The sequence below is a fragment of the Barbus barbus genome (assembly GCF_936440315.1).
Source record: "Barbus barbus genome assembly, chromosome: 33".
NCBI lineage: Eukaryota > Metazoa > Chordata > Actinopteri > Cypriniformes > Cyprinidae > Barbus > Barbus barbus.
Genome location: NC_136761.1, coordinates 1229327 through 1242827, shown reverse-complemented (window position 1 = coordinate 1242827; position 13501 = coordinate 1229327). Strand labels below are relative to the sequence as shown.

The following is a 13501-nucleotide window of genomic DNA, read 5'->3' as shown; positions in this document are numbered from 1 at the left end:
ATGCATCAAAATAAAGAACAGAGCCTCTACTTTAAACAAATTAAGTTTTATTCTAGCTTCAAGCATTCTTTTTTATTATCACTTGAATGTAGGTAGGTTTCATAAAAAGCAACATTTTGAGCAAAAAGCTGAGAAAATAGCATTTTTATCAAATACTACATCTGGATCATATTCAGTAATATTATCAAAGCAAAGATGCAGTGGATGGCTTCCATCAGTCTCCCAAAGTTTCACAGGCCTTTAATACTTTCTGGATCCACGTTTCACTCTGAAACATTAGACCGTTTTCATTTATATGCGGTTAGTGTTGATGATTGCATTATTTTTCATATGCATATGCTTACATATGAGATCGCACGTTTCTGCGTCTTCCTGGCCTGTGTTTTTGATCGGGACATTCTGGACTCGTTCAGGAGATGTACTTGCGCCCCGTAGCGTATAACAGAGAGAACACAGAAACCTGGACAATTCTGTGTTTGGTGGGGAAAGAGTTAAGCAATAAGACATTTCTGCTCATCCAGATTTGAATACCAGCTATGCATTCCATAAGTGTTTCCAGGTTGCTAATACACTATTCATGATACAATACGTCATTATCTCACAACTATAAACTTCCAGGTCACAAACAAATATTTTAAACACATTCTCTTATGTCAGAATGAAACTTTGGCTTCAGATGACACACGATCCTGACAAATACACTACTTCACTACCTAGACAACACTAGAAAGATTGATTAAAAAAAATGAATACATTTTTTGCTTCACAAAAACCTCCTTTTGGGAAACAGGACACTTTTGCAGGTCAATGTCTATTACAGTATACAACATAAATAGAGGGGTGCAGATCCAGTGAAATTCAGCTTTAAACTTCAAGAAAAGTTTACTTTCACTACTGTAAGAGATCTTCAGTAGATGAAAAGCACTAGAATATTTCAAATGCCAGCGAACTGAATATGATCACTACATACAGTATACTGTTAATTACTGTAACTGCCTACAAATCAATTTAATGGTTATGAGTTTGAAGCTGTACATGTTCTACAGTATTACTGTACATAGTAGCAGTACTTTAGATGAGACAACTTTCATATTCTGTGTACTGTAATTATACCGTAAGTAGTATAATAACCCTGTACATGAGCCTGTAGGCCTTCTTGCTCATTCCATTCACAAGAACATGGTCAACTGTACTGCTTTGAACTTCATCAGGAACAAATGACTTTGACCCCGTCCCCTTCATTGTTCTTTTCCCCTCTTCATCCTCTCCTCTTCCTCTTTGTCTCGCACCACTAGGATTCCTTTTCCAAAGCACATCATCAGTGTGCCATCGGTTTAGCTTCTTCATGTTTACACGTGGATAAATGTGCTATCTGAGTTCATATTTGGGATGATTGAAGTAATTATACTGTGATCTTGTGTGTCCTGAATGAGAATGTGGTTAAACCTGTGCAAAAGGAGGGCATTTTTGTAGATTTGCTTAATGTTTGCAGAAAACACAGAGCAAATAGGAATGTGTGAAAACAAGTGAAATGTGATAAAAGTTTTGAGAACTGAATAAATGGCTTGTGAATTGGGCCAGATGAATCAGTTATAGTGTGTGAGCAAAAACTGTAATTTAACGAATTAGTAGGTTTCGTCAGTCATCGGGGAAATATACATCTGAGACTCGTCAGCGTGAAAACAAGTGAAAACGAACACTGTGCGATACTTCTCAAGGGTAGCATGTGGAGTGTAAAAACAATGGTCCTAGTGCTGAGCCTTGTGGTACCCCAATTGTGATCAATATGATACCGCTTCATTTACAGCTACAAAATGATAATTAGTGCATATATTGTACATATATGTTTGTATTTTTATCACATGAATTTGTGAAGTGCTACATTAATAAAAATAACTGGACTGAATCAACGTAGCTCAATGTAGGATGTACCAACTTTTTCAACACGATATAGGCATTTTTGTTTATTTAAGCTGTACACATCATTACAAAATGTACATTCCAAGTGTCTTTTGTATCTCTCAATATGTTGGGGGGGGGGGGGGGGGGGGGGACAAAACCACTTTCTATGGTGTACAAACTTTTTCACAGCACTTTAATCTTTAATACAATATGTAAATTCAAATGTATTCACACTGCATACTTGCTCCACTCCTGCACATCACATGCTATACTTGGATGTAGCTCTATATTCTATTTTCCATACATGGTTGTTTACTATTGTGTATCTGTTGTATTTCGTGTGAGAATTAGATGCTTATACATGATTCATTCTTTCTTTTTCATGTGATGATTTTAGGAAAATGTGCTGAATATGTCAATGCAAAATAACAGGCCTCATAATGATCCAGCTTCATTTTCTTTACGCACAATATAATTTGCTCTTTAATTTGGGCTGAAACATTGACAGGTTTTGCTAGATTCACCCAAAAACATGCAGTTAATTCAATTAACTCTCCTTTGTGTGAACAGTATCACACGACTACTGTAAAGTAGACAGACTACTTCATATGCTACTCAATAGTCAATCAAGCGATCAAACAATCACAAACTATCTTGGTGACTGACATTAGTTCATTCTGTAGAAAATACATTTAGTAAGATCAAGGAACTATAGAGTTCCCTTCTGTACGCTAACTATTAATGTAAATGATTACATATCATGACTGTTGTAAGCAAAGCTAATTAAAACAGAGTAAACACAAGTGCCAGGTCATTACTCTTAAAACTCGTCAATTTCTATTTCATCATTGCTCTTTAAGCTCTTCTGCTGTAAGTTATGAAGCGTAACCGCTGGCTTCAGTAGTTTATGCAAACCTAGAGAAGTCATGTACTCATATTCTCAGCCTCATGTCATTCCAGTCCTGCTTTACTTTCCTCCATGAAACACACAAAACAGAGGTGGTTAGTGCATGATTTACACTGCTTTTGCCATGCAATAAAATAGGTCATAAAACTGGTGTCTCATAAAGGTAGTCCATCACTCACACTCACACGCACACGCACACTCACACACACTCACACTCACACACACAAACACACACCATGCCAAGTTGTACAATAGCTTTGTGGAAGAAACAAACCCAGCTGAAATTCAAGTTCTTAAATATCTCCAATAACTATCTATTTGTACTTTAATAATAATAAATATGTATTAAAAACTGTGCATTTGGAGGTGTCCCACATGTAATGTGACAGACTGGCGTGTGCAGCGTCTGCAAAATGCAACAGCAAATGAGAATTAAGCTCTACAATAATGGAGAAGATTTTCTGTCAATAATGACTTCAATTTCGTTCCTCAAATAAAGCTATGCTACAACTTCAGAAAACACTGAATACAGTGCACAAGGCATACGGACAACTTTTATGATACTTTTATGGCACTTTCTATAACTAAACAGAATAAATCCCCTTTTATTTTTGTGGAATGGAACGGAGCAGTATGAATTAACATCTGGTGTTTTACATGATGACAGAATTTTAATTTCTTGGTGAACTACTCCTTTAAATGCTTCATATAGTTGAACTGCATTACAACATTGTGAAAAAACCCCAAAGAATTAAACGTATACGATAACAATCAACATTGAAAGGCTGATGCTGAAGTATTGTGTGGAACAGCACAGTAAACACAGCGGGAGTTCAGTGCTGTGCTGTGTCTGTGAGTCTCGAGTCAGATGATCTGAGCTGAGCAGAACGAGTGCTCTCACATACTGAGGGACAATCAGGGCTTTTCTACTGCTTCCGACAGTTCGGCCAGCTGAATCCTCCACACGCTGCCGTCACGATAAAATACAGCACCACCTGAGACCACAAGACAAAGAACGTGTTATTTAACAGCAATGACTGACGAAAGGTCATCTGGCTTCCTGACATGCATATCCACTAAGAGCCAGTGGACATTTAACAGCATTCATTACAATACTTCAATGCAAAATCAGGAGGTTTTATTACACATGCTGTGAGTTTAGCACGCGTTTGGGAACAGCGGCCACTAGTCATCCTTTATTTTCATGGCAGATGATTACAGCGTTTCACTATTTGTCCAAACTCAAGATATCTCTTTCAAGTGTACTCTACTGTAGTGGAAATATACCTGAGATATTCAGTTATTTAGTTTACAGTGCAATTGTTTTACAATATATGGCTATTACTGTCATTATTATTATTATATTCTGATTAGTTTGTCTTCTCAAACAGCAGTGTGAATGTAATTTAGACTGAGACAGTATATCACAAATAAAAAGAGTTTAAAGTTCAGCTACAAGTCAATTCACTGACTTTTTCTGACTTAAGTTTTCTTAGTTAAGAAACATGGGTCGGAGCTCTTCATTTTGACTCTCAAAGTACATTAGATAGAATAACTTAACCCTTGTGCACCCTTATGGACATTTTTGTCCATTTTATAATTTTGTTTTTATAATTTTTCCTGTGTTAATGCTAACTGCATAAATTTTGGCTCAGGTGTGTATTTTTATTGGAATTTTAATATTCCACCCTCATTTCCTTTAATAAAACTATTTTACACTGGGTACAAACAATAGTTCCTCTCAGCGCCTTTTAGACAAAAATATCCCCATTAAAACAGCTATTTTTAATCGCAGTGCCGTTTAACTGTAAAATGATGCAATTTTTGTTAATAGACTTTCATTCTGTTGGCAAGGCTTCAAAATGTTATTTTTTACCAGATGGTGCCATTTTTTCAGGTTTGGTCTATAAAGGATCTATAAAGCAATTACTCACTTTATTCCTGTTTTCTGCTTCTGCATATTAAAGAGCCAATTGGAAAATAATGCAGCTATAATTGTGTGTGTCATAAAAAAAACAAATTGTGTGTGTACATGTATGTTCTTGTAAAATTTGAGAGAGATTAACTCTACTGCAAAATCACAAATCCAAGCACTGTGTGCACCAGCTTTTGCTGGCATCTAATGGGGAAAATTTGGTACTGCGCCCAAACAAAATCTTACTGAAAGCTCATTTTTTGAGATATCAACCTCAAATTTGGAACACAACTTGTTTCAATTTATGGCTTTGATTTTCTAGCAGGTTTAGAGTATTTACATATTTCATATATAAAATACTCATAAAATAAAATAAAACATTGTTCATAAACTTAAACTTGTATAACTTTTTTTTGGTTTCACTTTTTATACTTTTTTTTTACTTCAACAATAATCTGCCATGGGTCTTCTTTAAGATGAGACCAAACATAATATGACCGTTTTTTGACATGGACATGTTTGTCTAAGTGTAAGGTTTTTTTATTGATGCACTTTAAAATGAACAAGATTTTAATTTTTTCCCCAATTTTTCATTTGTCTCTTTTTCTTTTCTTTTTAAAGATCACAAATATCGTATCGTGGACTTCATATCGCAATAATATTGTATCGTGAGATTTTGATAGTTACATCCCTATTTATTCATGCTCATTGCAGTACACACAGTGAGACAAAACATGAGAAAGAATAGGATCGGACAACAGCAGAAGATGGAGTGAAACATTTTTAAGTAAGTATTAATACATATCCTTCTTCCTTGGGTTTTATTTAGTGACACACAGTGTGGAGAACATGCCTTGATTATTTTGAACTTCATTTTTATTCTGTTTTACATCAATACAGCAGAACTGAATTCTGTTTGTATTACTGAATCATTATCTTCCTGTTCATCACTGTGAAGCTGCTTTGAAACAATCTGTATTGTATAAAGTTCCATATAAATAAAAGTGACTTGACGTGAAACATTTTGGATATATTTAGCAACAACTGCTGTTTGGTTGAAATGAGGGGAATCCCTCTTCTACACAATATCAGAGGATAAACACACACACTGAGATGCAGCTGTTAATGCTGTGTTTCTCTGGGGTTTGTCTGTTACTGGACTGTGGTGTTTTCTGTGAGCTCCAGAACTTACCAGCACGATTACTACGACAATGATGGTTAACTTCAGGTTCTTCATACACATGGCGTGGGCCAGATTACGGCTCGTTGTTTTAAAGGTGACGGACTGCACATACAAGAGGAATAATCATCAGCATACATAACACCATAAAGTGACTTAAACTAAAGTTTCAAACAGAACTCACAGAATCCATCAGGTTCTCTGTTTTATCGATGAGCAGCTCGAGTCTCTCTCCTCTCTGAGCGACGAGATCTACAGCAACACAGCACATGTTCACTCAAAAGTCACCGCTGACATCTGACATAAAAGGAACAAAGTGACTGAGCCTCACCGATGTTCCGGACCATAATGCCTTTCAGGTCATCTACATGCATCTGTGTTTCTGTCAGTCTGTCTGAGCCTTTGGGATCCGAGTGATGTTTCTAGAAATAACAGCAAAGCACATGTATATAATGGCATACTTCTGATAATATCATCAAAATACAACGTTTAACTCATTGGCCGATGGATACCTACAACGTTGCAGCAAAAGCTGATTTTGTACATTTTGGCAGTGATGAAGCGTCACTCGATTTATTTTGGATCTACATCAGCACAGAGCATTATTACCACTGAAGCTGCTCCTAGGAGACTATTAATGTCGTACGTTTACTGTAAATCACTGTTGGACTGTGGGAAGTTAAGAAGTGTCTGATAAACGAAGACTTCATAGGATTCACATTTCTCTAAGCGGAGAGTCACAGATTAACACGGTCATGTGAAAGCATTCAATAAAGCTAAAGCTGAACAACCATCACAGGCCTCTTAATCCTGACACCACATGACCCACATCTACACACTTTCAGTTCACTATCGAGAACTCATGGGGTTTTTTATCTGTACACAGAAAGAAGCATTGAAACAAAGTCTGATGTGCTGTGACAAAATAAAAGTGCAAATGATCATTATTGTAGTAATGAGCAGAGTTATCACATTGCTGTGATCAGTTATGTTTTGCATCTAACAAACTCAGAAACTTAAATGTCTTTGGTATTAAGTTTTATAATTTGATTACTGCATTTTTTTATTTTTTTATTTAGAGTGTAGAAAAATAAAACATTTCATAGAGCCTTACTACTGTTAAAATGCTAAAAAATAAGTACAATTGTATGTATTCAACTGCTTTTACTTGCTTTTTGGTGATTAAAATGAACCATTACAATAGAATGCAGAAAATTAAAAACCCAGAACATACACTGCCGCTCAAAAGTTTGGGATCAGTAGGATTTTCATTGGTTTTTAAAAAAGGTTTTCTGCTCATCAAGGCTGAATTTATTTGATAAAAAATACAGAAAAACAGTAATATTGTGAAATATTATTTCAATTTAAAATAACGGTTTTCTAACTTAATACACTTTAAAATGTAATTTATTCCTGTGATGCAGTGCTGTATTTCCAGCATCATTACTCCAGTCTTCAGTGTCACATGATCCTTCATTCTAATATACTGATTTCAGTGGTGTAGTCTACGTGATACGCAGGTATACGCCGTATACCTGCGTATACCCACTAGCAAAGGTCAAGGATTTCTGTATACCCACTTAAAAAACCGTGAGGATACATAACATCTTTGTGACAGAACTTTCACACCTTCATTCATAAATTAATCACTTTTTGAAAATCACACTGTAGGCCATTTCTGTTGATGACCAGTGCTATTGCGCAACTCTTTCATTTCAACTGACTGGCTGAAGCCATCTTAATAATGCACCACTGCTGTGCGTGGCCACGAAAGCTTATCATTGCACGCGTTTTTATGCCTTGCCCATTTAAACATTCAAAAGAGTTTATAAGCATTCAAACACAGGACGTGGAAAAACTCAAATGAGTACTCGCGTGCCGTGTTCGGAGCGCACAGACAGCAAACGTACACTTAAGTGAATGTAAACAGTTCGGATGTGTATCATATTGGATGTGTTGCCTCTTAAAGTGATCGTTTAAAGTGCATTTACTAGCTGCTGTCGGTGTCCTTAATGTTAATCCAAGAAATTAAATCAGAGAAAATCACTCACAGCTCTTTACTGAACTATTTAACAACAATTAATCTATATTTAACAGTGAGGACTATCCAATGCTGTTTTATATTTGATTATTCGGTTTCTGTACCTGGACACCTACAAACTTGAAAAAACTTAAACATTGTGTAAATAGCACAAATAAATATATAGAACAAACATATATTAAACTATTTCAAACAGGGCCCACAGCTACAACCTGCCCCGCAAACCCCAGCTATGACCCGGGGAGCAGTGACAGATCAGTCAACCGTCCCAAGCATCTTTCACACAGTCAACAGTATGATGACTTTCTCAGGCCAGCATAACTAGCTAATAACTTCAGAAACATTAGTGTGCGGATCAGTGAATGCAGGAGAAGGGGAGCGATAACAGCAGTTAAACTGAATACAGTGTTTATATCTCCTGGTTTCAGAGGATAAGAGAGAGATGAGAACTCCTGCCAGCCTTGTGGACTGAAGATCAAGCTAGGGAGTTTAAAAACAGGCACTCTTAAATGAGCATTGAAAATTGCCAGCTGATCAAACCTGTGCTCCAGGATAAAATATATATATTTTAATAAATTCAACTATTATTTTCTCTTGTGGACTATATGTAAACATTTTATGTGAAATATCTTATTCAGGTCAGTACTAAATAAACAATAACATGCATTTTGTATGGTCCCTCTTATTTTGGTAAAATAATTAACGTTTTGCAGATTCTGAAAGGGGGATGTAAAGTTTTGACTTCAACTGTGTGTGTGTATATATATATATATATATATATACATACATATATAATGGCTTTCATTTAATCCTATTCTGGCTCAAATTTACACATTTGATTTTTTGATAGCATCCAGGTGGTAGAGAAAAATCTCCAGCAAAAGCTGTTTTACAAACACTGCAAATTCATTCTTTACACTAAGAAAGTACATTAGGGGTGTAATGGTTCTCATTTGCTCAGCTAATGCACCTGTACACCTCTGTTTCTCTGTAGATTCACCTGCATGTCTTGATCTGTGGCAAGTCATAACAGTGATGGTCAAAGAGGTTTGGTCAGATGTATTCTGCATCCACCAGCTCTATATATGTACTGTATTGTATGTAGTGTGTTTCTGTGAAATCCTGAGACTTTTGAGGGCGGTTCTTAGAGGAGGGAAAAAAAAAATATTCCTAAAGGGACCTATTATGCAAAAATCACTTTTATAAGGTGTTTGAACACAGTGTGTGAAAACAACCAGCCTATAATGCTAAAAATCCACCAACTCATTTTGTTATAATCTAAATAAATCATAAGCAGTCTCTCAGAACGAGCTGTTTCAGATTGTCCCTCTGATCACGTCACCGAGGGGAAAAAGCCCCGTCCATCTGTGACGCTCTCTGCTCTATTAGCATAAACACAGCCCTGAGTAAGAAGCAGCTCAAGATTGTGGTAATGTAGTACCAGCTGACTCTCATGTATATTTTACAGCATTAGTTGAGAGATTTTTTTTTTCCTTGAGAAAATTTGGCATGTACTGTACCTGATATATATCCAAAATAATCGATATTGAATTGAATCAAATCGAATTGGTAATTGAATCAAATCACAAGGTTGTGAATGAGAATTGAATCGAATTGTGCAATCTGTGTCGGTTCTGGAGCTGCTGTGTGTGTCTAAGTTTAAGTTTCTCTGTTATTATCTCCATTAAGAGAAATTTGTCTTAGGCAATCAAGAGAGACCTGTGTGTCTAAGCACACAGACAGACTGCTGGTGTTTATAGGTGAAGCAGTACCATCTGTGCAGCCAGTGTGCTGGAGAACTCGCTGTTCATGGCGTAGGGCAGCGCGGTCTGAGCTCGCGAGCCGTAGGTGGTCTGGAAGCGCTTCTTCACCTCGTTCAGGAACCCGAACGCACGCGAGCGCTCAAACTCCTGCAAGAGACACACACAGATCAGAGAAACCATCATTTCACTCACTCTGAATCTTCAAAATTAACCAAACTTTTTTCCAAGTCATTTCGTTCATTTCAGCAGAATATAATTAAAATGCATGTTAATAGCCAAATTCCACAACACATCTACTTACACAACATTCCCGAATAAGACGTTAATGCAATAAAACTATAATGCAACCCAGGCCAGATTATGAGAAACAGAATCGATTAATTCAGTTTCAGATTATGCTGTCTAGTTTCCCTCACCCCCTGATCTATTCTTTTATCACGTCACATCCCCATAAACTAAGCTAAGCAGTCTGTACCAGAAACAGAAGTGATCAGCTCATCTCTCGAGTCGTTCAGGCTCAGTAGCCTATCTTACAATAAATACAAACATTACACATTTGTAATAACTGCATGCTGTTATTATATGTAGGTATCTTTGCTTTATCAGAATGATTTTTCCTCATCATACTGATCAAGCCTCTTTTTACCACATTATATTAACCATCATGACAGAAATTCACAAATGTATAAAAAATAAGCTACAATTTGAGACCAGAAAAGCATCACATAACTGTAAACGTGTTTGTAAGGAATGTTGGGAATTATTAACTTATATCTGTATCCAGTACTGCTGTCACATGACAAAAGAATGAACGACTCGGACCCGAAGACTCGAGAAGTGAACTAATCATTTCAGTAGCATGTGAACGAATGCCTCGCCGCTCCAGAGTCATATTAAAGATTAGCTGAGATTGAAGGACACCTCAGTAGCTCAGATACTCACGTCATCAGTGATGCACAGATACACGATCCTCTCGTGGCAGATGTAGTGGAAGAGATAGCTGGAAAACAACAGCACAGATGCATCAGAGCGGGCCGATCTCAGTGAACACTCACAGCCCAGCCGCTCGATCTCAGCCGTACCTGCCGTGGGAATACGTCAGCTTGTTGTTCTCCGAGGGGATTTTGGCCAGGATCTGTTCCGTCACCTCCAGGAAGTTTCCAGAGAAGCAGGCGTGTTTAGCCAGGACCGTGGATCCTCGAGCCACCACCGCAAACAGGATAGCCATCGCCACAGACACAGCTGACCACACACTGATTCACACACACAGCAATGTTCATCATAAATCATATTCTATAATACATGTGTCTCTGTATATCGAGGCAATGGTAGAAAGAGCCAAGATCTAAGGACCCAAAACAAAGAAGGCAATAATCTCTGAGGGATTTCCTGACTCGTGGCCTTTTGGTCAGTAACTAGTTACAGTATTAATATCAGTTTTGTACCTAACTAGAAGTGTAACTAATAACTAATAAGATTTCAGTAATAATATTACAGCTACCATCCATAAAACAGCTTGTTACTTAGTTACTTGTTGCCTCAAGCCTACTGATTTAAAGTCTAACAATCCAATGATTTCTAGATTTATTGTCATAATTTCCATGCCTTGCACAGACACACGCATTTCCAGAGCAGCAGGCGAGCTTGGAATATGAAAAGCTTACATTCAGTGGATGGAAATATTACATTACATGATTTAGTGAGGAGAAAAGATGATGTGTAAGATGTGGCATTACTTTACTCTGGTATGACATGGTTTGCTCTCATCCCTCTGATCCTGATATAAACTGTATACAATCTTTTTAGAGAATGAAACATTTTCTTATGAACTTATATAACTTCTTTTGATAAAATACATCATTGAATATAATCATATACGAGAGAAATTATAGCTACAATTAGCTTCAAGCTAACACTTTAACTTGAATCTCACTGTTAATCACTATTGAGTGTTTATAATAACTTCTGACTGATCTACTGTGGATTTTGGTGAAATGAGGCAGAAATATGTTATTAATAACATTCTAGAAGTATTTTATGTGGAAGATACACAGTTACAACTTCTGTGAGGAGTGAATGTAACTAGTTAGTGTAACTAATTACTGTTGCCAGAAAGTAATAATATTACACTTGAGTAACGAGCCCAACACTGCTTTTGATGAAAATCCTCATTTTGAAAGATGGGTTTGTCAGCACAAGTCTAACAAAGAGTTCAGCATTTTGTGAGTCAGTTGTTATACATCCATCAGATGCCAGCTTTATGCAGAGATGCATTGGTGGAGTGGAAAGACTTCATATAAGACGCAGAAGAGATATAACACTGGATTCATGTACACAATAATCATACAGCTGACATATCACAATATTCACAAGGTAAAAAATATAAATTAAAAGAGCGTAGACAATATACAATTAGACATTATGAATAATTGTACTGCCTGCACTTAGTAAATTCAGTTTGAGAACAGTGCATTGGGTCACACTGGATATGTGCCGCTGCTTTCCATTTACTGAGGCAATATCATAATATTACACAAACACAACTGAACTTCTGAAGTAACTTCCCTCTGATACAAATATCTGCCACATCTCTACTGCCCCAGCTGTCCACCTCTGTCCAGATCAATAACAACACAACTCGATGCTAGTGACTGTGTATTAGCGTTAGCAGCATTACAGACTGCCGGCGGTGATCAGCTGATAGCTCATGAGTGGATCACAGATGGAGTTAATAACCGAGCTACACTGACACGATCAGAAACAGCTTCATCAGTCGATCATTACCTGAGATCTGATCAAGCGACGCTCTTTGATGTCTTTCAGTGGCATAAACTGCTCTTTCATTGCCTGACAAACATGGCTGAGATCATAAATAAACACTCCAGTTAATAACGCCGGTCTGTGTAAACCGAAAAATCAACAAACGTCACTGTGTTCCGCGTTGCGTCACATACGTGCGACCACGAGACTTCCGGTTTGCGTCACGCGCGCGCGCACACGGTCGATGTGTTCTTTGCACATTTTCTTCATGGATTTGTTTTATGCATCCTTCTATAGGCTTATATGTGTTTGAAATAATAAAATAAAATCAATTATGACGTTAACAAACAGTCAGAGCTTCAAATAACTTTAAATACTTAATATAGAAATATTGATAATAATTAGAATAACGTTTTATGTGCAACAAATTTCTTTGTTGTGGCAAGAATAAGTTTGTGAACCCCTGAAAATACCAGTATTTGTGCATTGATTAGTCATAGAACGATCTAAAGTGAGCTGTCAGTAATAGACAAACACTACAGTAATAACATCTGTACTGTACTTTTACTGCGTGGCGAAAGTAAGTGAACCCTTGAAATCCTCCACTAAACACTTTCTGCTGCTGTTTATAAGACTGACTCATGTTGGACCATCCCTCCAAATCTGTGCAAGTTCATCAATATGTGAGCAGGGTACGGCTCTCTTTAGGTCTGCATCAACCGCATCTGTATCAACATCAATGGCATCATTGTCTTGATGCATCATGACCTGCTGGCCTGACATTCTCCTGTAAGACCTCATGATACACATCTGGGCAAACATCAGGCATGCCTCAATCGCTCGTTTCCTTCATGATGCACTGTTCTTGTCAGGTGTTCTACTGATCATCACAGACAGCCTTCTGCGGTTTCCAGAGTTATATACACAGTCCACATTATATATACACTTCATATTTAAAAAGGTATTTTATCATTTTTATTATATTTTATGCAAAACACACACACTGCATCTACATGTGCCTCTGAGAGATGTT

At 37.1% G+C, this 13501-nt stretch overlaps 1 protein-coding gene across 2 annotated transcripts; it reads right to left on the bottom strand.

Annotated features, from left to right (window-relative positions):
- Nucleotides 1–1924: 1924 nt before the first annotated feature.
- LOC306853554 (vesicle-associated membrane protein 7-like) lies at nucleotides 1925–12716 on the bottom strand. Of its 2 annotated transcripts, XM_079391055.1 has the most exons (9): nucleotides 12493–12716; nucleotides 10791–10961; nucleotides 10651–10708; nucleotides 9718–9855; nucleotides 6236–6326; nucleotides 6089–6156; nucleotides 5917–6009; nucleotides 3715–3804; nucleotides 1951–2877 (listed from the first exon to the last, which is right to left on the bottom strand). In XM_079391055.1, exons 2-8 carry the CDS (start codon nucleotides 10934–10936, stop codon nucleotides 3736–3738), a joined length of 663 nt encoding a protein of 220 aa, XP_079247181.1. In that variant the 5' UTR covers nucleotides 10937–10961; nucleotides 12493–12716; the 3' UTR covers nucleotides 1951–2877; nucleotides 3715–3735. The 2 variants fall into 2 exon arrangements, with proteins under 2 accessions (XP_079247180.1, XP_079247181.1); XM_079391054.1 differs by having other exon boundaries at nucleotides 1925–3804.
- Nucleotides 12717–13501: the final 785 nt, after the last annotated feature.

What these genes read in the sequence shown, in the direction of transcription:
- LOC306853554 (XM_079391054.1), bottom strand. Translation starts at nt 10,936, where the DNA reads ATGGCTATCCTGTTTGCGGTGGTGGCTCGAGGATCCACGGTCCTGGCT. An exon ending in CAGAGAACCTGATGGATTCT is followed by an intron (nt 6,010 to 6,088) that starts GTGAGTTCTGTT and finishes TTGTATGTGCAG; the next exon opens with TCCGTCACCTTTAAAACAAC. An exon ending in TTGTCGTAGTAATCGTGCTG is followed by an intron (nt 3,805 to 5,916) that starts GTAAGTTCTGGA and finishes TTGTGGTCTCAG; the next exon opens with GTGGTGCTGTATTTTATCGT.